This window comes from Manis pentadactyla, chromosome 9 (genome assembly GCF_030020395.1).
Source record: "Manis pentadactyla isolate mManPen7 chromosome 9, mManPen7.hap1, whole genome shotgun sequence".
NCBI classification, from domain to species: Eukaryota; Metazoa; Chordata; class Mammalia; order Pholidota; family Manidae; genus Manis; species Manis pentadactyla.
The window spans coordinates 118,942,644-118,966,670 of NC_080027.1; the positions used below are offsets into that span (position 1 = coordinate 118,942,644).

Consider the following 24,027-nt stretch of genomic DNA (forward strand, 5'->3'; position numbering starts at 1 on the left):
AAAAACAAAACAAAAAACCAACCAATCCCCCCAGAATGGAGGGTAGGTGGGTTGGGAGTGCTGTGGGTGGGCGACACGGGTCGGGCAGGGGAGGCGGCTGCCACTTGAAGAGTCTGGTCGAGTAGGTGTCCTTGAGAAGTAGCATCTGAGCAGAGACTTAAAGAGTAAGAGAGTCAGCCTTGCAGACACTGGGGGAGGAGCGTTCCAGGCAGAGGGCAGCTGGGACAGAAGCCTAAGGCAGAGGCAGCCTGGTAACTTGGAGGCATAGCAAGGAGGCCTTGTGGCTGGAGTGAAAGGACTTAGAGCGGTGGCAGAGAGAGAGAAGGGCTGGGGTGGGCGCATCAGGTGCGCCTCACAGACTCCCTAGCAGCTTTGGCCTCGACCCTGCCTGACATGGGGAGCTAGTGCAGGGCTCTGAGCAGGGGAAGGACATGACCTGCTTTGCTGGGACTGGACTGCGGACCAGTTAGGAGGCTAGAGCAGAAGTTTCCGGAAGAGTGGCTGAGGCCAGGAGGGTGGGAGAGGTTCCGGCTGCCCTTGGAAGGGAGCTAACAGAACCTTCTGATAGGCTGATGTGAACGAGTAACAGGAGTCAAGGATGACTTGACCACTGGCTCTCCTGAGGAGCCAAGACTTGGGGCTCTGAGGGCCGAAGGCTCCAGGACAGGATGGTGGGAGGCAGGGAGAGAGGGAAGGGGACCCAGAGGGGAGGTTGTGCTGTCAGGGCCTTGTAGCGCCAGCTGGGTCCTAACCCAGCCTCTGCCCCTGCACAAAGTGGGCTCTAAAGTTCCAGCCTGTGCCTGGGGTCTTGGCATCCTTGGGGCCTAGATTCCCCACTGGGCAGTGCTCAGAGTCCCTGAGGAGTGAGGCTGACTGGGCTACCCTTGGGGTTCACAGAAACATTCTCCCAGGCTTGACTGTGAGTACACTGGGGGCTCAAAAAGCACACTTGCCATTTTTCTCTGTGAGGCCAGCCCACTACTGGGACCAGCCCCGGCCTGTGAAAGCTAAGACATCAAAGGCTTTTCTACCTGGGCTCCTGGCCTCGTAAAGGTGGAGCAAGAGGGGGACTTGAAGGGCCCCAGCCATTCACGGTGAGGCCCACTGCATACCCACCCCGCCTCGTCTGGGCATCTGGGGTTGCAACACCTGCTCCTCCTGCTGAGTTAACTATTAATGAGTTCTTTGTCACATCCTCTTACCTGGCGGTGAGCAGAGGACGGCAGTTCCCCTGGGTGCAGGCTCCCGGGAAGCCCAGAGTTCAGGGGATTGGGCAAGGGGGGAGCAGGTGGGTGGGCTCAGACCGGGGGCTGTCAGCAGCGGCCTTTCTCCGGGGCACTTGCGGGGGTCTCTCTGTGTTCTCACTGCAGGGGTAGGACCCATAAAGGAGCTGCTCTGCTACCCCAGCTTGTTGAGTCAAACCGGATTTTGCTGGGATGCCTACTGGGGTCAAGACATGAACATTCACTGGAGCAACTGTTATGAATCTAAACAACTTAACTGCCTATTTGCTAATTATAGTATTTCCCCTACCCATCTAAACTGATGGACTAAATTAGAACCAAGGATTAGAAATGCCCAGTTCAACCTGCAAAATCTGACATTTTTCCCGTAAGGATTCCCAAACCAATCTCTTGGACTCACCCCTTCAGTTGTCGAGAACTTTCTGCTTAGGAGACACCGACAGGCTGAGTTGGGTAGTCAGGGTCCTTCAGATAGAATTTTTGAGGCAATAGTGTTTCAAAACAATGCCAGTGCAGACTCTTGAAGGCCAAGATATGGACTGGGTGACCTTCTAGATCTCTCTAAAGGCCCTCTGACCCTCACGTGGAGGGAAGAGTGTCCTCTGAGCCCAGCCCCTGGGTCTAGGCCTGCTACTGCCCTTACGGTGGCTCTCGGTCCCATGGCCCTGAGCCAGGAGCCCGCCCAGAGCCCCTCAAAGGCAGCTGTGTTCTCAGGCCTGGTGTGCGGCCAGGGGAAGTTGGTCCAGTTAGGCTGTGGCCTTGCCTCCAGACGCTCGTGGTCAGGTTTGATGGCCAGGCCTCCCAGCGGGCACTCCAGCCAGGGAGGGAGGGCCGGGAGAGCAGCCCACTGTGCTGGGCGCGGTGACTCAGAGTTACCTGTTCTAGGGCTCCCTGCCAACTCTGCAGACGGGGCCTGAGGGGACATGTTTTTTGCTCCTAAGCTTTCCTTGGGTGCATTGGGCTTTGACCCCTTCCTGATGAACTGCCTTTTAAGGGTCCTCCAAGTTTCCCCCCAGATAGGGATTTTCCACTTTGTTTGTTTTCCCTTGAGGGTGTGGTCTGGTCCTCTCCAGGACCCTGGCTGTGTGGGTCTTGTCCTCTTCCAGCCCAGTGACTGGGATGATGACACCCTATATGATCTTCATGGCCTCTGCTTGGTCCTCTCGGGGGTCCTGAACACAAGGGCGCTGACCCTCGTGGGGCTTGGGAAAGTGCCGAGTACAGCACTTGCCACAAATGCAAGTGCCCTTCTCCGCCCAGGAATGCTGGTCTCAAATGAGCACTAACATTTGCCTGGTGCTTTCTGTTTGCAGTGTCCCCCTCTATTCCCCACAGGCACCCCCAGGCAGCCAAGCTTGCTGTGAGGCCTCTGGGACCGGCCCACTTGTCCAGTCCTGTCCCTGGGTGGGTGGGAGGTGGTAGTGACGGCAGATGGGCGTGCCGCCCGCCAGATTCCTGCGGCCTGCCCTGCAGTGGGCTACGCCCAGCCGGGGAGTCTCCGGAGGTGAGGCTGTCGTTGAAAACCCGAGAGCCAGGAGGGGAGACCCCCACATTCAAGGGGCGCTCTAGGAGACGCAATCTGGAGAAAGAACAGCAACGGCACGGAGCAAGGTATGTTACCTGCCTTCACCTGCCCCGTGGGGCCAGGGCGGGGAGAGGGCTCTACATCTGCGTGTCTGGGGCCTGATTCATTCCTCTTCCTAAGAGCGCACCTGAGTGCACCGCCTCCGAAGGCTAGGTTCAATGTCGGCTGGGGTTTAGACTGCTTTTTCTCGTCTGATAAGTGTCTCAGCCCTTAGAAGGAAGCAACTTTAGATCTGGGGCTGAGCACATAGAGAAGTGGAAAGAGTGGGCTGGCCCAGCGAGAGCCCCTCTAAGGGCTGCTCAGAAGGCCTAGCTGTGGGGGTTCCAGCCCGGTGGGGGTGAGGGTGGGGTGTGGGGGGGGCAGAGACAGCACTGGGTGAGAACTGGGGATGGGTCTCCCTTTTAAGCCAGATTAGCTGTGGGACCTCGGGCCACCCGTCCCCTCCCTGGGCCCCTGACTCTTCTGGGAGGGGATTGGAAGGAGTGATTTTGAAGCATTAGGATGTATGATATAATGATGTCAGGACAGTCCCCCATTCCTTCTCTGCCCCTGCCTTATCAAGCCCCTGTTACTGGACCCCAGGCAGAGGAGTTAGTGGCTGTCATTGGGGCAGCGCCAGGTGGGAGGCAGACGCGGGCTCTGCGGGAACACGCGTGGAGAATGTCTCAGCAGGGCAGGCCTGCGTGCCTCTCCCACCCTTCAGGAGCCAAGCCCAGCTTCCCTCAGAATCCCTGCGGGGTGGCCTCCCAGCCCCACCCCTTCCACACAGCCCCGGCCCACCATTGGAGACATTTTGAGTGACTTCTAGTTCAGATGAAGTCCACATTCACTTTTTAAACACTTCCAGGTCCTCCTCTCTCCCCATCGCATCTCAGCTGCCTGCTGAGCCCAGAGGTGTGGCCATCACAGCCTCACCCTCAGGGTGGCCCTGGGTGGTACTGGAGACCATGCCAATGGCAAGAAAAGGCTCACCTCCAGGTCTTCAGCCACTTGAACCGCCCACTTTGGGGCCTGCAGACTGGGCCAGGCCCTGAGCAAGGCGAGGCCTCTTTCTTGGGACGGCAGCAAAGGTGGGGCCTCTCTAGAGCCCCCTCCCTGCACAGGGCGCAGCTAGTTCTTGCTCCGCATTGTCCGTGCGACTATATGGAGCAGGGCAGGGCCAGTCTCCTTCCCCTTCCCTTACGGAGGAGGAGGCTGAAGCCTGGGAGGGGAGACACTTTCTCAGGGCACCCTATGGGTCACATGCGGCTGGGACGGGAGTCCAGAGCTCTGGTATTTCCCAAGGTTTTGGCTACAGGTACACCTGCTGCTCAGAAGTGTCCTAGGTCAAGACCCTAGAAAGGACTTCTGAGAAAACTTAGGTCCAGAACAGGAGAGGTGTGAGTGTGCCTGAGGGGTCTGCATTATTTCACCCAGGCTGCTTTACTCTGTCCCAGGTGAGCAACCCCCTGGCTGAAGATGAGGCCGCTCCTTCTCCTGTGGTTTGGTAAGTATCCCTCCGCATCCTTCGAGGCCCTGTTACATAGGACAGAGGTGACAGCCATGGGTAAGAGGACAGTTTCCTGAAATATGAGCACCACCTGTCTGTCCCCTGTAGCTTTTGGGTTTGGAAGGCTTGTCGACTGGGGACACACGTGAGGTTTCCCTGCCCCATCGGTCCTTTGGGGAAGATGTTTTTCGACTTCTCCTGAGTGTCCACGTACTCCTGCACGGGGGTGGTTTGTGGCTCCCCACATGCCCTGCACAGTGTCTCTCCCATCCTCTCACTTGCAAGCTGCTTCCAGAGCTGTAAAGACTTGAGTTCTAGACGTCACAGTGAACGGTAGCCGGGCACTCACAGAGTGTGGCCGGGTCAGCTGTGCAGCTGAGGGGGTAAGAAGAATGCAGGTCCCTCTCAGAGTTCCACAAATGGCCAGCAGCCAGCCCTCCTCTGGGCTGTTGACTGAGGCCACCCTGTGAGTCAGGAGAGTTGTGGACTGTGTCCTGGTGGCCGAGTGTGTGCCTGCAGCTGGATTCCACAAGCCACATATGGATGCCACATTTCTGGATCGCCCATGGTTTCTGATTGCCAGTGTTTCTCGTTTCCATTGTAAGCTGAAGGCTACAAATACGAAATCAGCTTTTCCCCCTAACAGCATCAGGATTGCAATCATTACCACCACCAGCGAGTGGGAGCATGGGTGAGGGAGAGGATATAGTCTTGCCTCCCTAAGGGACGCTGGGTGGCTGGCTAGACCATCCTCTCTAGGCTGCACCCTAGCATCTCTGTGATTTCAGTCTTGCCCAGACTCCCGTGGGCCCAGCCATCCTGCTCCCGTGGGGCCTGCTATCCACCTGTTGGGGACCTGCTCATCGGGAGGACCCAGTTTCTCCGAGCTTCATCCACCTGTGGCCTGACCAAGCCTGAGACCTACTGCACCCAGTACGGCGAGGTAGGCCCTGCCTCCATGTCCTGCAGGGTGGGGTGGGTGGGTGAGCCTGCCATTTGTTCACTTGTGAAATTGGCACAGGCCCAGCCCCATGCATGGTGGGGCTGAAAGACAAGTATAAAGCCAGCTCTCTGTTGGGCAAGAGAAAATGTATGCAGAATTAGCCGACCAGCTCTTTTCTCTCTTCTGCTCAGTAAAGCTGGAGTCTTCCCTTAGCCCTTGGGCACGGGCAGGACAGGTTTTCAAGCCCTGGGACTCATCAGTCAGATGAATATTGATCCTTGGGTATGCAGAGTCTAAGGTGTCACATTTGGTGGACAAAGTCAAGGCTTGTGGAGCACAGGGGCTGGGATGTGTTCATTGGGCTGGGACATGTTGTTGCCATGGGGTGAGCTGAGCCATGCCACGGTCACCCCCCTGCCACCATCTCTTTGGCAAGTGTTGCTGGCATATATGAGTGTGGATGGAGCTAGTAGGAGAATGTCAACTGTAGGCTGTAAACTTCTATGTTTTACAACTGGCTCGTATGAAGGGCCAACATACCCCTCAGCCTCAGTGGCCCACATGTTTTTCCACCCCAGGCAAAGTGGAAACCTCCGAATGGTTGTTAAAGGACACAGATCAGTGAGATAGACGAGGAAGTGACTTGAGGTCAGCAAGGAGGTTCAGTGACTCAGCTGATGAGCAAGAACTCGCTCTGAGCAAATCCTACTTCCAGCGAAATCAGTCAACATTGCCTCTTCAGGCAACTGAGGTTTCCAAAGAGCTGCTGTGCTTTTTCTTTGCCTCTGGACTCTTTTTGTAGGAATTTTGGTTTTCTTTTCTCTTCAACAAATGTGGGGACTTTTCTTCATTTATCCAGGTTGGAATTGCTCAGGGTTTTCTTGTTTCCCAGCTGTTTATCTCATTTGGCCATTTTTCTGCTCTCAAAACACGGGTTTGGACAGAGGAACGGGCAAGAGAATGGTTTTTCCTGAGTTTCAGTAGCCTTTGCGGAAAAAGAAAGACAGAGGGAAGGGCAGCGACAGAGACTGATTGCCCAGGAGGCTTGGGTCATCTGTGGCTTCCTCTTTCCAGGCTGCCCTGGTCCTGGGGACCATGGAGGGGACATCTGATGCCTCTCGGCCCTTCCAGTCCTGGGTTCGCTTGGCCCCTCTTACTCCCCCTTGGTACCGGGGAGGGACGTTGGGTGTCTGAGCAGAGGTGGCTGTGGTCTCTGCATCTCACCCACTTGGCTTTGGGAGAAACCTATATGACAGTGTTGGGTAAGATGGCCCTCATCAGGGGAGTGCTCCCCACGGGCCCATATTACTCCCCAGCCATCAGTCCTGGCCCGATTGAGCTCTCTAGGCAACAGAATGGTTTAACTGTCTCCTTCCCACACACCCTCAAAATCCTGTGCCTCTGAGCCATATCTAAAAATTTCAGGGAGACATCTGCTGATTCACCTTCTTGGGCTGACCTCTTTTCTGGGAGGGGAGGCAAGGAGAGATCAGAGGCCCTGTCTGGACAGTCTCTGTCTCTGTAGACCTGGGCTTTGGGCTTCACCTTGGCCTGCCCTCTGCCTCTCTCAGATGCCCCAGGGAGCCCACTCCCTTCCCTATTCTTAAGCAGCCCCCTGACAGCAAAATAGGGTGCTTGCAAAAGAAGTCTAGACTTTTGCAACCCTGGAGATGGATAAATCTCAGCTCTTTTGCTTTTGTGAAAGTTGAGAAGCATCGGCTCTTTTTTCTTTTTCTATGAAGGGGAATCAATCCATGTCGCCTCTTGGAAAGAGTAGGGGACAGGGCGTCTTGAGTGCGCTGGGCAGCCCCAGGTCTACCCCTAACTTGTGTAGCCTTGGGCAAGATGTTACCCCTTTCTGAGCCTCACTTTCCTCTTCTGCTAGTGGCCATTAGATGAAATGGTCTTAAGGGCTGCTCCCCGCTACACTTTTCTTCGGGACTAAGCTGACTGCTGAGACCTGGCTTCTCTCCCCCTCCCCCCCACCCCTCCGTCTTACTGCTCTTTCCTTCTCCCTTCCCTGCCTCACCTTCCAGAGGCCACTGGATGCCAGCGATGAGGACGCACACGAAAGGCGCAGCCCCTTCTAGTCGTCTGTACAGATGCCCCCCCCTGAACCCTCAATGGATGCAGGGGTGGCTGTGTGATGAAAATCAGGAATCTGTATTTTTACCCTGCCGAGTTCCACTTTCAGTTCTTGAATTTAACTCATTTTATTATTTAATGAGATTATAGCAATGGTAATTTATGAAGCACATATATGTCCCAGGCATCATACTAAGAATTTTATATAAATTACCTCAATTAACTTTCACAATACTCCATGAGGTGGCTCTTGTTATCCCCATGAGGTATTGGGAAGGTTTGGGTATGTGCTGGGACCCCAAACTTCTGATGGACACACATGGTGTTGAGTTTTCTGGTAGCTCGAGATGGGGGTCATTTGGGACAGCCCCAGCTGGAAATGAGGGTGGCCTGATGTGGAGTGGCGTTCCTAGGGCCTCCCCCTTCCCCCCCTCAATCCATTCCCACCTGCATATACACCTTCCTTAAGCTGAAGCCTCTGGTTAGTGCCTCTGCTCTGTCTCCATGCAGGGGTGACACGGCAAGCCCTGAGCCAAGCACAGAATCTACCCAATACCTATTATCTGCCTGCTGATATGGTAGGAATGCAGGTATAGTGGGGATTTATGACTCTTGGGGTATTTCTGCATTGCTCACGCCCCCTGCCTCCAACCCCAGGGGGACTCAGTGGAATGGGAGATGCAGGAGAAATGGGGACTCCTTCCAGTCCCCAAATTATCTCTCCCAGCTCCCCATCTGAGAGTGCCGCTCCTTTTTTGTGGGCCCAGCTTTGCCTGTTGGAACGTGACCTCCTCTGCCTGCTTCTGTCTCAGTGGCTAAATCCTATCAGCCTTGAGAGCTGGCTACTGTGAGTTTGGGGTCCACACTGCAGCCCTTGCGATGGGCATAGGACTTAGGCCGCTTTGCCTGTGGCACCCCTCCACCCCTTGCCCAGCTTTGCCCTTCTCGGCGCATCTGCCTTGACTGCCCTTTAACTCTCTGGCCTTGTGCCCAGTATGTTCGTTACCAGAATGGTCCTGTTCCCTTGTTTTCTGTTTTGTAGCCCCTGGATAACCTCTGGGTAAGCTTATTGCTCCTATGGCTGAAGGCATGGATGAAAATGTCTGTGATCCCCCCCATCCTCATTCTCTTCCATGCTTCCCCTGAGCCCCAGTTCCTCATTTGAAAAATGGGAGTAATGACAGCACCCATTTCAATGAGTTGTTGTTAAGATTGTATAAAGGAAGGAATCGAGTGACCACTGGCATGGTGTCTAGAAGACACTAAATGGTTCATCTGTCTTTATCCACCTGCCTCCCTGGGACCTGTGTGTGCATGCAGAGGCCACCCCACCTACAAATCTTCTCCTGAGCATTTCTTCTCTGATCAGGACACTCTCGTACTTACTGAAACCAACCCATCCTAGGGCTGGCCTGCTCTCTGGCTCCAAAGTGACCCCTGCCAATCTGACTTGCTGGAGAATCTGCAGGCCGTCATGGTTAGCGAAGTAGCCCTAGGTGGGGGTGAAGACTCTCTAGTTCTGGTCCTGGCCTGACACTTAGAATAGGGATGTGACCTTCTGAAGGTCATGGCTACTCTCTAGATCACCACTTTCCCACCTATGAATGAAGGAGTTGGGTTAGTCAACCTCTATCTACGTTTATTCAGCTCTAGCATCTCTGCCTGCTTCACAGAGATGGCCGGGCTGGGTGTGACCCTGAGGGTGACCATGGCCTCAGGTGAGCACTGGCAGGGGCTGAGCCATGGCCTTGGGTCAGCTCTGGGCTCCTTAGGAACCCGTGGGTTTCACCTGGAAACTTTCCAGCCCTGCTTCCTGCTGCCATCAATGCCTCCCCCAATGTGTGTCTGCTCCCCAAATGCCTTATTTATCTTCCACTCCCTCTTTTCTGAGGGAAAACTTAATTACTCAGCTGCCTTAATGATAGTCTTACACAGTGCATTCTGCAGGTTAATTAGCTGTGTAAACCAAACAGCTGTCATTTTTGTCTCTTAGACACAAGCTGAGGAGCAGTAATCAATGGACGGCCTCTCCTCTCCAATGTGCACAAATGTGCACACAGGCCCACATGCATGTAAATGCACTCACACCCACATGCACACACCCCAACAACCACTGCCTTTGTGGGGTTGACTATTGTCTGCTTCCTTGACCTTCGGCATAGCTAATGTGCAGGCAGAGGATGTGTTCGTATAAAACCTGAGACCCTTGTCCTCTGCCCACAGAAGACTTTGAGCCTGGCTCTGACCAAGTTATCTGCCCTCCTGTTTCCCAGAAGCTCTCAGCAGGTCTGAAACTTCCAGAATGTCTACCACTAGGGATTCACTTTTGTTTCAAGTGCAAAAACCCCTGGGAAAGGCACTTATTGCTCTAACATCAACCACTTATATTGAAGCAAGGGTTTGCCTGTCAGAAAAATAGCTGTGGCTTTTGCAAAGGGTCCCAAGAGAGTAAGACCCAGAATGGGTAAGTTTTGAGGAAATAGAAGAAAATGGAAAGGAATGTTGGGGGGAAAGGTTGCTACCAGAGGGAAGCAAAACTTGAGTTGATGGAATGTGAGATTCTTGAGTCCTGGTTGTTATGGACTAAGCAGTGTAGCTTTTGGGGCTAGAAAGAGAGAAGAGAGGGAGAAGTCTGGTGGGAAGGCCTGGAACCAAACCTGGGTGGCCTCAAAGCTTTGCTGACCTGGCCTCTTACACCACTGCTCCTGAGCTCCAGGCCCCTAGAAGTCTCTGGGCAATGTCTTGTAGACCTTCCTTGCTTCTTTGATCGGAGGGGCTGTAGGAGCCATTGTCATTTGCAGAGCTGAGATCCATGCATGCAAATCAACTTTCTGCACTCAGGTCTGGGAGACATCTCTCTTTCTGCTGTGGGCTGGGGTTGAGGCTGCCATTCCCAGGGGAGAAGGGAGTTAGTGTCCTGACAACCAACTCTAGTCCCTGCAATTTCTGATGCTGCCAAGGGACCACTGAGGTCCTTGAATCAGAACAGGATGAGAAGGTTTGATGGCAGATACCCTGGGACAGAAATCCCTGCTTTCTGTCTTCCTGGCTTTTTGGACTTGGACACATTTATTAATTTCTCTAAGACTTGCTTTCTTAATCTGCCAAATGAAGATACTCACCATTTTGTGTAATATACCTACCTCAGAGATTTTGGAAGGATGAAGTGAGGTAACGTATGTACAGTGCTCAGAAGAGAACCTGGTGCAGTGTAATTTCTGGGTGTGGGGTATACATCATCTCTGTCACTGGCTTCAGAACGTGAGCTTTGTAAGCTTGGTTTGGATGGACATGGACGCAGTGTTGAGTTGAGGCTTTGGTTAAGGTGTTACTTCATGATCAGGAAGAAGTTAAACGTGCCTCATAGCCCTGGGGCTCTCCTCCCAGTACCACAGCAGGCCTCAACTTTTGACCTTGGCTGGCAATATCCACTGACATAGCTTGTGGATCTCAGTGGCATCTAATGGGAGCCTTTCTGACCAGAGGCCTTGGGGAACCCTTTTTCTGCCCACTTTGCTGGGAAATATGTTTCTCCAGTATGGCATCTGGCCAATGTCTTATTTTTCTCTTCCTTCCTTTGCCATCTTGTTTGCAGTGTCTTTAACTTATGAGCAGGTAAGCTGGAATAGGGGAGAATTCTAATAGCATGTTACAGCAAGAAGCAACTTCATTATCACAACCCACCCTTGCATTTTACCAATGAGGAAGCCGAAGTGTAAGGAATGTCTTTTCTTGCAGGCAACTAGATTTTTTTTTTGTCCTGGATTCCTTTCTTCAGGCTCTGGCTCGCAGCCATGACCCTGACTGCAGCTCCTTAGGCAGACACAGGCAGCCTCGGCTTGCTCATAGGCGGGAGCTGGGTCATGTATACCAGAACCTGTTTTCCTGTTTTCCCCCAGAATTAGCTCTGTGTTCTGAAAGGCTCAGAGTTCTGATTTGCATTGGCCTTCCTTTTTCCAGCCCTCTCCACTCTGATTTAGCTTCTTGCCAGCTCTTGCTCTCTGTTGCCAGACGGACAAGCTTCTAGAACGCTCCAGGATAGGGGAAGAGGCCCAGCCTTTCCAGATGGAGAGCAAGCAGGGGCCAAGCTGGCTTCGGGCCTGACAGGCTGAATTGGTAATCGTGCTGCGCCTCTGAGGTAGCACAGCCAGGGGAATGCTGGCCACATGACCCTGGAGAGGGAGGTGGCTCTAGCTGAGGGCTTCTGTCTCTGGGAGAGAAGGAGACGCTCAACACACACAAGGGGAGGAGAAGAGCTTCATGTTAACAATTATACATATATTACATATAGGCATACAGGAGTAAAATAGAAAGGGAACCGAGGCCCACATGGAGAGAAGAAATTAGCAGTGTGTCTGCACATGGGCTCCCGCCATGAGATGCTCTATTTCAGGCCTCCATCCCACTTGCTAGCTGACAAGCAGAGCTACTTAAAATACCTGTCCCAAGCCTGTTGGCTTAGCCTGTCTGCAGGGATTGAGATAAATCCCTCCTTTAGTTATGTTACTATGATAAGCAACATGCAGGTTTTAAGCCCATGAGGCCATCTGATCCCCTGTCAGCTCCTGCACACGTGGAGGGAGGGCGGAGAAGGCGCCGATTCCCCACAGATTGTCCATAAAGACTGAACAGGGTTGCAGAGGAATCGGCCCGTGCGGAATACCCTGGACACTATTAGTTTGTTTTATTTTATAATAATGTGTATTTTCCCAAGTGTAAAGGTTAATATATAGCCAACATATGAAAGTTTAAAATGATTAAAAAACAACAACAAAGGAAAAAAGTTACCCTCGATCCCATTAGGCAGAGGTACTAGGTTAAACTGAAGGCAGCTGCCATTTCTGTAGGGCACAATGGCTGCAGATCAGCAATATCATACGGTTCAACCTAACTCACTGGTGTATTTCCTTCCAAACGCTTTCTATTCCTTTATACATTTGAGGTCATGATGTATATACAAGGTTAGACCCAACTTTTCTTTTTGTAAAACTTTAGAATGTAAGCACAGTCTCCATGAAATTAAAAATACTCTCTAAATAGTATTTTTAACAGTTACATAATGTTTCATCGTTTGGGAATAGCAAGGGCATTTCCACAGCCCCTGGTTGAGCTGTTGCTGCTCCTGCATCTCGTGGCCCAAGGAAAGAAAGCCTTGTTTCTGGCATTCTCTTGGCCAGAGAACAGGTTGGAGTCAGCTTCCAGCAGAGGAGGGGAGGGAGCTCTGGGGACAGGCTGCCGGAAGGCAGCTGGCCCTTGTCTGTCCTCGGGACATGTGCTGAGTGCAGAGGATGGGGAGTGGAAAAGTTTGCCCCTGAGAGGCTGGGCAGAGTGCGGAGAGGGGCTTGCTCGCTCTAGTTACCAAAATAGGACTCTGGAGGAGAGTCAGATTCCAGCAGGAGGCTTCTCTTGCCCAGAAAGGATTATTTTAAGTGCTCAGGTATTTATTTCAACCACTGACACATCTACAGTCTCTGGGTTACCGGGGCGGGTTAGCCTGAGCAGCCGGCTGTCTTCTCCCAGTGCATTCTCTGCCTCAGTCTCCCCCATGGTCAGCTTCAGGGTCAGCCCAAGACCTCTGAGTGAGACAGAGACTGTCACCCTTTACCCTGCTTCGTGTGATGTCTGTGTACCCAGCTGGCTCCCGGTGGAAACGACAGGATGCCAGGAAGGGAGGGGAGGGAGAAAGAGAGAAAGAGGGAAGGGAGAGGTGGGGGTGGGAAGGGATCCTCTCTGGGGCTGCTGCTCACACCTGCTGTGGGTCAATAGGAAAGTCACATAGCCTCTTTGAGCCTCAGCTTTCTCATATGTAAAATGGAACTATGACTACTTGCCACACAAGGTGGTTGTTAAGTAGGTTATCATAGTGAAACTCCTAAAGCAATGCCTGGCACCTGGGAGGTGCTCCATCACTTCGTGCTGGTGTTTTATTACCTCCTTACCCCCCATCCCCGCCTCTTCTTTTAAACTCTCTGAGTGCAGGAAGGGAGTGTCTATTAGTGATGTGAATAAAAATATTAGCACTTCCTGAGCATTTACTATTCATTCAGTACGTATTTCTTGGGGGCCTACTATGTGCTGGACACTTTTCTAAGCACTGGAAGACAGAGGTAAAGGAAAGTAAGTTCTATGCCCATGGAGTATACATTCTAGTAGGGGGAGGCAGACCATGAGCAAATAATACAAGCAAACAGTTAGACGCTAAATACACAATATGTCGAGTACAGACACATGCTATTAAGAGAAGTGGAGCAGGATAAGGAAAGGACCGGGCAGCAAGGGGAGGGGGCAGGGGCTGCTATTGTGCACGGGGCACCTGTGCCAGACATTCTTAAACATCCAAATAATTACCATTTAATAAAGCACTTTGGGACATGATGAAGACACTCCCAGCACCAGGAAGGGGACAATTTTCTTATTTTGCAGAAAGGAGGTGTTCTCCACTGTGCCGTGCTTTGTGAGCTGTGGAGAGGGAAGATGGGTGTTGGCAAGGAGTTTCTGTAACTCAAGGCACAGGCTTAGCCTATTACCTCAAGCGCTTTGGGCCTGAGCTGTCGGGTTAATCGGTTCAGCAGACACCCCCCATTCTAAGACATCGGCCTCGTTAGCGTATTGCCTTCCCTGGACAGGGCAGAAGTTCAAGAACTGGAAGGCCTCAGAGAAGACCACCAGAGCTTTCCCCTGGGTCTGTGTTTGCGGACTTAGGGCAAAGCTGAGGCATGGGTTATGTGGAAGTATGATTGTTCTTACCCAGAAGCACCAGCTGGTCAGGGAGGTTCTTGTCCAAGCCTCGCTTCTGTGAGTGGGTGGATTTGGAGTCCTCTGAACAGTGTTTCTTACACTGGGTACAGGTTTGGGGTGATGGTTACTCAGAGAAGACAGATTTTGTGTGTGTTGCCTGGGGGAGCTGGGACAAAGTCACGTTGTCTCTGTGAGGATGTGTGTCTGTGTGTGTGCATACATGCACACACACAAACTAAAAGAAGGACCGTGTTCTCTGGTCGTGTTCTTTCCCTTGATGCTCTCTGTCCTGCTGTGGGGGCGCATGGGTTTGCTTCTGTCTCTTGTCTCCCTCCAGGACAGGGCAGGCCTGGGAAGGTCTAGGTTTTTGGGGACCTCCCCAGTGGGGCTGTTTCTCTTTTGGCTGTCCACTTGGGCCCAGATCTTCATGGGGAAGAGCCTCTGCCCTCAGCCCCAGGCTACAGATGACTTCCTCTGCTCTGTTCCCTCCTGGTCTGGGGGCTGCCTACCTACAGAGCTCCATTTGGTTGGGGACCTAGGATTCTCTCTTGTGGGTAGAGAATGTGAGATCTGGGAAAGATCCCCAGGTCCCAGACATCAATGTTGGAAGGCCTTCAGGATAATCTAAATATTACTAGAATGTTTGCTCTCTGAGGGCAGGATCTTTGTTTTGTCCATTATTATAACTCCAGGACCCAGGGCAGGGTCCAGCACATAGGACACGCCCAATAGATATTTGTTCAATGATTGAATGACTCTATTCCAACTTCCACTCAATCTACACAGGAGAAAACTGAGTCCAGAAAGTGGGGTAACAGAGCTAGGACTAGAACCTCACATTCCCATGTACCTTTTTGCTGTGGCCTCTCCCTGATCTTCAGAAACTCAGTTTTCCTCAGGCTGCCAGGATTAGTGGGATGAGATATAAAACTCCCTCACCTGGATCTAATACATAGTAGATGCCAAATTGATGTGCGTTTCCTTTCTTTTATTCTTTTTGTTCTTGGGACCCTTTTCAAGTTTCTCTTTGAGGCAGTGTCACGTACCCACGTTTTTTCTACCACCTCACAAAGGAATTAAATTAAAAGATGACCAACAGCCTTGTTTTAAGAGGCTAATACTTCCAAGTGTATTCATGAAATCAGTAGGTCCCCAGGGGTAGGATGGCCATGGAGAGAATGTTCTGGGCTTGAAGGATATAGGGGAGAATCCTCTCTAGACCCTGCCTCTGAGTCTCTGCTGCCTCCCTGTCCCACAGTGGCAGATGAAATGCTGCAAATGTGACTCCAGGTTGCCTCACAATTACAACAGTCACCGAGTGGAGAATGTGGCTTCGTCCTCAGGCCCTATGCGCTGGTGGCAGTCACAGAATGGTAAGGGCCTGCTGCCTTTAGGGGCCCAAACTTGCAGAGACTCTCACTGGGTGGGAGTGGGTTTTCCAGGCATTTCTTATAGTGGTGGGATGTGCGTGGCTGACAAGCAGAACCTTCTATCACTGTATTTGAGGTCTTCCAGATGTTATAGGTAGAAGAATTTATTGGAAGTTAAGGAAAGTGTAAGAATATTGAGGAGTGCCTTTATCTTACTCCACTTAGTCACCATGGGCTTGTTGAAGGAAATGAGCTTTGGGAACAGGTCTGTAGAACAGACAAGTTGAAACCCTTTAAGGTATTAGGGACATCAGTGGATGGAGGGAAGGAAATTGGCCAAGGACAGATAAGCAGAAACATACTGGCATCATTCTTTCCAAGAGGGAAATTGGAGAATCAAGTTTAGAGTGTCTGACTTCCCTGAGCTAGTATAGTCCAAGCCTTCTTCCTGGCTGGGAAGGTGGAAATTCTCTGGTCCAAGTTCCTACTTTCTGTTCTTCCAGATGTGAACCCTGTCTCTCTGCAGCTGGACCTGGACAGGAGACTCCAGCTTCAAGACATCATGATGGATTTTAAGGTTTGCTGCCTGGGGATGACAGTGGGTGGGAGAAGGGGACCCTGGGCCATGTGGACTTGGAAGGAAGTACAGTGATCTTGCCTGCCCTGGCTGGGGTGACATTTGCCCTGAGCCTGTATCACGGTGGCAGCAAAGGCCCATTCCTGGGAGAACAGTGGCACCTCCAAGCTCCCTGTCTTGGCTGTGCAGTGGTTATGATGCCTCTCTGCATCCCCCACCCTCCACCCATCCAACTAATTCCACTCTGCCAAGTACCAGTTCTACTGGGCCTGTCACTTACTGTACAGTTGTATATTTTTGGTATATTCTGTCTTAATAACTTTGCTGATGAGTTGCAGGGAGTGACATGATCAGAGAGCCATGTAGAAGATCTCCCCTGTGCAGTGGGGTCAGTGGTTTGGAGGGCTAGGACAGAGGCTGCCTGTGAGTCCCAGGCTCAGCATGACCATGGCAGTGAGAGAGAGCAGGGCAGGGATAGAACCAAGAGCCAGTCGGGATAAAAACTGGTTGGCTTTGGGAAGTGCAATGGGAGAAATATCTGTCCTCCCGGGTGGTGGGCTGAGCTAGGGACCCTGCCTGCTGGAATTTCTATTACTTTCCACTGTTCTCCTGGGGCAAACCATCTGGGGCCTGTGGTGTGCCAGAGAGTTGGACCCAGATGCCCCTGAGTACATGTGCTCCCTTTCAGCCCCCTTCTCCCTCCTTCACCATGGTTCTCAGGGGCCACCAGCGCATGTTCAGGAGCCTGTTTCTGTGACTGTGTCCTGCGGAGCCCCCTCCCTGTGTCACCCAGGCCATGCCCCGTGTCTCTGCAGGGGCCCATGCCTGCTGGAATGCTGATTGAACGCTCCTCGGACTTTGGCAAGACCTGGCAGGTGTACCAGTACCTGGCTACTGACTGCACCTCCACCTTTCCCTGGGTCCACCAGGGCCAGCCTCAGAGCTGGCAGGATGTCCGGTGCCAGTCCCTGCCCCAGAGGCCCAGTGGGCACCTAGATGGGGGGAAGGTAGGTAGTGGGGACCCTGAAAAAGTAGGCACAGGGACACAGTGTTGTTCACACAGTTACCTGGCCTCTGGAGAAGATGTGGGGACACTGTGGTCAGCACCCCTGTGTCCTCCCTGAGCCCTCCAGGAATGACCCCTCTGGCCACCCTCAGAACATTGGCTGCTTGTCTCTCGCTGCCCACAGGGGATATTCCAAGGCCAAGTGGAGTGCACTGCACAGCCCAGTCCCGCTCTCTTCCCCAGCCTCCTCCACACCTGGTTCGCTGGCATTGCCCCATTGCAGAATGGGTGGACATGACTTTGCTCAGTGTGGGGACCTTGAGACGGCTAGTCAGCTGAGAAATTTACATGCATTTAATTCAAAGCTCTGATTTCATCTTGGTGGTTTAATGCTAGCATGAATTTCCTCAATCCATCCACGGAGCCCCACCCTTGCCCTTGGGGAAGTTCAGGTGGACGCCACAGCTCCAGGTCACCTCAACTTAAACCCTGAGCTGGAAGTGAGACCCTGCCTCTAGAGACAGCTCAGAACGTCTGTCTGACTCTGAACCCTACCACCTTGGGCCAATTCCTCCTTGCCTTCCATACGTGCTGTACGCATGGCCAGATGAAGACTATGTTCTCTCCTTTCCTGACCCAGGCTCAGCAAACCCTCAGGGTTGCTGTCAGATGTGCCAGCGCTGAGCCCAGCGCCCCCTGTGGCCAATGCGGGGCTTTCCTGCCCCATCACTGTGGTTACAGCCTGTCCAGGTCCCTACTAACCACGTTCCCCAGCCCGCAGACCCAACACAGGATCTGTGAAGGGTTGACATGAAGACTCTTTATGGGATATACCGACGAAGCCCCATCTAATGAGTGTTTTTATTAAAGCACAGTTGAAATTGGGGTTGTCTAGAAGGTGGTGGTATGCCCTGGGCCCTCTCATTCAGCATCCCCTGAACCCTCATGTATGCACCATATAGCTCACTGTAACTTTTGACCCAAGGAAATCAGGAAGTTCTTGGGATAGCTGTATTTTCAACTGTAACGGAGAGGTTACACACACGCACACACACACACACACACGCACACACGCACACACACACACACACACACGCGCACACACACGCACACACACACACACACACGCACACACACACACACACGCGCACACACACACACACACGCACACACACACACACACACACACACGCACACACACACATACACACACGCGCACACACACACACACACACGCACACACGCCGCACATTCATCAGGGCCCAGTGACCATCTTGTGGCCCAGGGCAGTTCGCAGGTCTTGAACCCAGGGTCCTCTCAGGTTCCAGCTGAGAAGGGTCTCAGAATATGAGGCATGTGGGACATTGATGGAGAGAAAGACTTCTGAGCCTGGGGCACCTGCTTACCTCTTAGTCCTTCCCTCCTCCTGGCTTCGTAGGTCCAGCTTAACCTAATGGACTTAGCATCTGGGATTCCAGCAACTCAAAGCCAAAAAATTCAAGGTCAGTGTGGCTACTCCTCTTGCTTCTTATGGAGGGAGCAAAACAGGGCTGGAACCCAGGCCATAGAACTTTCCTGATCTTTCACATGTCTATCAAGCTGGTTGGATTTCAGACTTGCTCCTCTTACTCCACAGGTCTACGGTGGTAGTCCCACAGGCTCAAAGGGCCCGAGTCAGAGTGGAGGGGTCCTTCCCGTCAAGAGAAAGTGGAGGGCTGGGGAGGAGGGCTTTGTGTAGCCTTCTGAAGGCATGGAGGAAGGGAAGACAAGGTCAGGATTCCTTTCCTTACCCATCTGGCCCCAGCGTATTTGCCCCTAACTTCCTTTATTACCCCCACTCCTTGTTTGCCCCTCTCAGAGCTGGGGACGATCACAAACTTGAGAGTCAACTTCACCAGGCTGGCCCCTGTACCCCAAAGAGGCTACCATCCCCCCAGCGCCTACTATGCCGTGTCCCAGCTACGTCTGCCGGGGACCTGCTTCTGCTACGGCCACGCTGACCGCTGCGCCCCCAAGCCCGGAGCCCCTGCCGACCCATCCTCCGTGGTGCAGGTGACAGCCTCGGGTGGGAAGGGCACAGGGGGGAGGGCAAGACCAGAGCAGAACGAGGACACCCTCTGGGCTCCCGTGAAGCAGGGAGGGCACTGAGTTTAAGACTTGGGTATTTAAAACTTTAGCAACAGTGAGAGAGTCTAAGTGATTATCATTTCAAAGGGCAGAATTTTGTAGCACTTCCTTAAACCTGCCTTATGGTTTGGGATGGTTTTGAGTTTCAGTTACATGTAAGCATATGCGTGGGTCTTGCGGGGAGCTTCGGGTAATGCCTCTCAACTTTGGCTACACATTATAATTTCACAGAGAGCTAAAAAAAGAATTGCTCAGATCGCCACCCACAGAGACTCTGCTTTGATTACTGCTTTTTAGAGCTCTCAGGTGATCCTGGGGGCTGAGAGCCACGGCTTTGGGGACTCAAGAATCCCATCTAGTGGTGAGATAGGGGCAGGGTGGGGACAGAGTGCAATGCAAGCTCCAGTGACCTGAGACCAGCTGAGTCAGGGGTGGGAGTGAGAAGTTCCGGCTTAACAAGTAACCCAGAGGATTTTGCTTGAGACCAAACTTGAAAACCATCAGCAGAAGAGAGAGAACCTTGGGCCAAGTGGCAGAAAGAGCTGTCATTTCACTTACCTGGGGCTTCAGTTCTCCTGCTAACATACGGGAGCGTGAGGTTTGCTGTGCTGTAGAGGGGTGTGAGGAAATCAGGAAACATGGCCTGTGAGGCAAGTGCAGGTGAAACGAATGCGGGTCAGCTTGTGTTTTCCTCTGCTGGGCCAGCTCCTGCTCTGGGCTACAGAGGAGCAGAGGGAGGTCATTCCAGGCCCGTGCCATCTATTAGGGCCTCCAGACAGAGATGCCCAGCCCAGGCTGAGCCGGCTCGCTGACACGCAATCACAATGTGCTGTGGGACGCCGAGGGAGAGGGCAGGCCCAGCCCAGTCATTCTCAAATCTGACTGCACAAGGGAATCGCTGTTTTCAAAAGTACCAAGCCTGGGCTTTGTCCCTGACATTTGTATTGAACTGGGCCTGGGCCCTGGTGTATTTTAAAAAGCTCCCCAGGTGACTCTGACGTGCCTCCAGGGTTGACGTCCGTGGAATCAGAGGGGCCAGGGAGGCCTGGGGAAGGAGGTGCTCCTCTAGCTGGCAGGATTTTGCTGGAGAGGTGAGAGAGAAGGGAATTCCAGGCAGGAAGAAAAGCATCAGTAACAACCCAAAAGGTGGGGGAAGTGGGGCCTGTCCAGAGCAGCGGGAAGCTCGACCTTGCTGTGCTGGTAGGTGGGAGCAGGGCGTGAGAACCAAGCAGACCTGAGGCAGGACCTGAATACCAGACCCAGGGTGTTGGGCTTCATTTGGAAGACAGTTAGCACACAATAGTTGTTCTATTTTTAGACCTTAATGAGTCTAATAACAGTTCATCAGAACAGTTCTGTTAGGCAAACAACCACAGTCATAGATTGTTAGAATTATAAATCCCCAGAGGGGCTGCGCTTCTAGAATCATGGGTTGCCAACAAGGATGTTTGGGTGCCCTCCAGGGGCTGCTTTGGACTGGGCATCACAGGGATGTCCAAGTGCAAGGAACGAGCTTTTAAAAACCTAGCTTGAGCCACAGTGCACGCGCGCGCACACACACACACACACGATGGCACACAAGCAGGCCGCTGAAGTGTCCCAGGTGCTGAGCGAAGGCTGCAGGGGCTGAGGTCTGAGCTGGACCCTGACTGGTGAGCTGGAGGGTCAGAGGGGAGAGGGCAGGTCCATCCCTGGGACACTCTATTGGTAATTATTCCTGATGACTGATGGCCTCCTTTTCTAGGTCCATGATGTCTGCGTCTGCCAGCACAACACTGCTGGCCCCAATTGTGAACGCTGTGCTCCCTTCTACAACAATCAGCCCTGGAGACCTGCAGATGACCGAGACCCCCACGAATGCCAAAGTATGAGCCTGGGGTCATCCCCTCCCTTGTAGTGACTGGGTGGGGTGCTGTGACCTACCTGGGGCACAGGAAGAATCTATTCTTTATTATTTTAATCTAATCTTAATTGTACCCCTGCAATTTAAGTTCTCCTTGCTCTGTGGGGATGGAGAGAGGGTTTGGGTTTCAATTGTCCTCTGCTTCTCTAACCCTTCTCAGCCGGTCTGGAGGGATCATGTCTTGGTCCATGCCTGTGTTGCCACATGGATCTCATGGTATCCCCAGATCCTCCTTCTACTGGCCTCTCCACTTGCCTTATCCTGTGTAGGGCATGTCTGGTTCCTATTTCAAATGGGCCCCTGGAGTCAGGGCCTTCCTCTGCACAAATGAGGAAAACAAGCATCCCCTGCCCAGAGAGAGGCAGTGACCTAGCAGGAGACCCATGGTGGCAATGGGGGACAGTTGGGACGAACCCCACCGAAAGGGCCGTCTGGCCCAACGGGGACGTTATGCCTGGGTTAGCCCCCACACCGGGAGCCAGGAGGCCTGAGTTCTTACTCTACACTCTTTCTTACTGTCCGTACAACCTTAAATAAATCACCCAGCCTCCTCATTTTGCACACTGGAGCATCTTGCAGAGTTGCAGGAGATGCCCCTGAGACCATGTGGAATATTGTAAGTGGCAGTGGTGCTGGTCTAACACCAGCCCTGGCAATCTCCTTTTTCAGGGTGTGACTGCAACGGGCACTCAGAGACATGTCACTTTGACCCAGCTGTGTTTGCTGCCAGCCAGGGTGCACATGGAGGTGTGTGTGACAACTGCCGGGACTACACTGAGGGCAGGAACTGTGAGCGGTGTCAGCTGCACTACTTCCGGAACCGGCGTCCTGGTGTTCCCGTTCAGGAGACCTGTATCCGTGAGTCAGGGCCCTGGGGACCCAGTGTTTCCTCTGCCCATTACTCCCCATCCGCTCTGGGCATGGCAGAGCAATGTCCTTGGGGACATTAGAGCCCTAAGGAAGGCTTGGCTGCATGTCAGGACTTCGGGACATTTTTAAAACTTGGCTGTGCACTTCTAAGCAAACCACCCAACCTCTCTGGACCATTAATCAATCAGTAAATCATGCATTGTGTAGCCCTTATTTTGCACAAAGGAGAGAAAAAAGTAAATACATAATATAGTTTTTGCTGTAAGGAAGCACACACACACACTGTTTGGTTACATAAACTGTACATGCGTGAGAAAACGGGGGAAGCACCTTATGCATACATATGCCATTGCCTTTACCATGTGATGTGGTTTGCTCTGTATTTTTCTTTCTTCCAACACTGAGCATGCCTCCCTAGCAGGGATTATGTCTTATATCCTCAGGCCCTAGCACAACCACAGGCAAATTGCCAATGCTGCAGGAATGCTTATTGAATGAATATGTGGATGTAGCACTCAGGGGTGACCTCACAAGCCCACCAGGGCCAGTGGGTTGTATGGGAGAGAGCAACGTGGACTGAAACAATCAGATTCAGGCTGGGTTTTTTTAAATCAGGAAAGACCTAGATGAAGGAAGAATCTGCATTTAAGCATTAAAAAAAAATGAGTGTGGGGGTGGGAGAGGGCTGGTTCATTTCCTGTTGATATGACTTGTTTATGGAAAGGGGGAGAAAGACTTGAGTTTGACTTCAGTTTCTGGCACTTACTTCCTGTGTGACCTTGAGTACATGCCTTAACATCTCTGGGCCTCAGTTTCCTCATTGGTACAAGAAGGGTGATGGTCCTCACCTTGCAGGGTTCTCGTGAGGACTGCATAAGGCAACATGGGAGTGTGCTCAGCTGTGCGGCACCTGGCGGTTGTTCACTAAATAATGACAACAGAAGCTTCTATCGGACTTAACGTGTTGTTAAGTGCTGTTCCACCTGCTTTACATTTACTCATTTCTTCCTCCACAGAAGTCTGTGAGGATGGTATAACTATCCCCATTTTACAGATGAGGAAACTGAGACATGGAGGGGTTAAGAACCTTGACTAAAGTTGTCAGGTTATAAGACAGTAAGTGGTGGATTAAGGATTTGAACCAGGAGTCTGGCTTCCACAGTCTCCTTGTAACTCCCTGCTTGCCTTCTTTATTCCGACTGTGGTGGCCGTTTCTCTCAGCCTGTGAATGTGATCCGGATGGGGCTGTGCCGGGAGCTCCTTGTGACCCAGTGACCGGGCAGTGCATGTGCAAGGAGCATGTGCAGGGGGAGCGCTGTGACCTATGCAAGCCGGGCTTTACAGGGCTCACCCACACCAACCCAAAGGGCTGCCACCGTGAGTAGGGGGACCCAGCATGGCCTGGCTTGGGAATGGCCCTTGGGGCTACCAGGCTCAGGTCTTGCCCTGGTTTCTGGGACACCAGGTGCTGTGCCACTGGATTCCAGCAGGTGGCAGCACCGGCCTGGGCTAGAAGGTGGCGAGCCGGTGGAGGAGGGCGGGTGGCCAAGCTGCCAGGGCGGGCCCTGGTGGGAAAGCGCGGTGGTCCTGTGAGTCACAGGTTATCTGGAGGGAACGACCTGCCTGATTCCTTTCCCAAGCTGGGCCCCCGCCCTCATGTATGTCCTCTGGGGGTGAGTTTTGGTTGTCTGCCAAGAGCTCAGTAGCCCTCCCTCCTGCAGGCTGTGACTGCAGCGTCATGGGGTCCCGGCCGGACATGCCATGCGATGAGGAGAGTGGGCGCTGCCTGTGTCTGCCCCACGTGGTGGGCCCCAAATGTGACCAGTGTGCTCCCCACCACTGGAAGCTGGCCAGCGGCCGGGGCTGCGAGCCGTGTGCCTGCGACCCGCACAATGCCCTCAGCCCCCAGTGCAACCAGGTGCGAGGTGGGGGTGTCCCCGTGGGCCCCTCAGCGGGGGAGAATTGTGCCCATCAGCCTCTGTCTCCCCTGCATGCTGCTCTGGGCCTCCCCAAAGTCAGGCTGGGCTGCTGCTGCCCTCATTCCCCTTTTGGAAGGCTGCCCAGTCTCCCTTCCTCTTTGGTTCGGGGCC

The 24,027-nt window shown here is 52.9% G+C and overlaps 1 protein-coding gene across 1 annotated transcript in view; it reads left to right on the top strand.

Annotated features, from left to right (window-relative positions):
• The first annotated feature begins 1,356 nt into the window (after positions 1-1,356).
• The window catches only part of LAMB3 (laminin subunit beta 3), a 35,161-nt gene continuing 12,490 nt past the window's right edge, over positions 1,357-24,027 (top strand). Inside the window, exons 1-12 of the mRNA XM_057508009.1 lie at positions 1,357-2,855; positions 4,266-4,315; positions 5,107-5,261; positions 15,343-15,457; positions 15,958-16,031; positions 16,847-17,038; positions 18,476-18,539; positions 18,896-19,089; positions 20,909-21,029; positions 21,737-21,925; positions 23,159-23,314; positions 23,659-23,855. Of these exons, the coding sequence (XP_057363992.1) occupies positions 4,288-4,315; positions 5,107-5,261; positions 15,343-15,457; positions 15,958-16,031; positions 16,847-17,038; positions 18,476-18,539; positions 18,896-19,089; positions 20,909-21,029; positions 21,737-21,925; positions 23,159-23,314; positions 23,659-23,855 (1,485 nt within the window). The 5' untranslated portion in view covers positions 1,357-2,855; positions 4,266-4,287. The remainder of the gene's footprint in view (positions 2,856-4,265; positions 4,316-5,106; positions 5,262-15,342; positions 15,458-15,957; positions 16,032-16,846; positions 17,039-18,475; positions 18,540-18,895; positions 19,090-20,908; positions 21,030-21,736; positions 21,926-23,158; positions 23,315-23,658; positions 23,856-24,027) is intronic.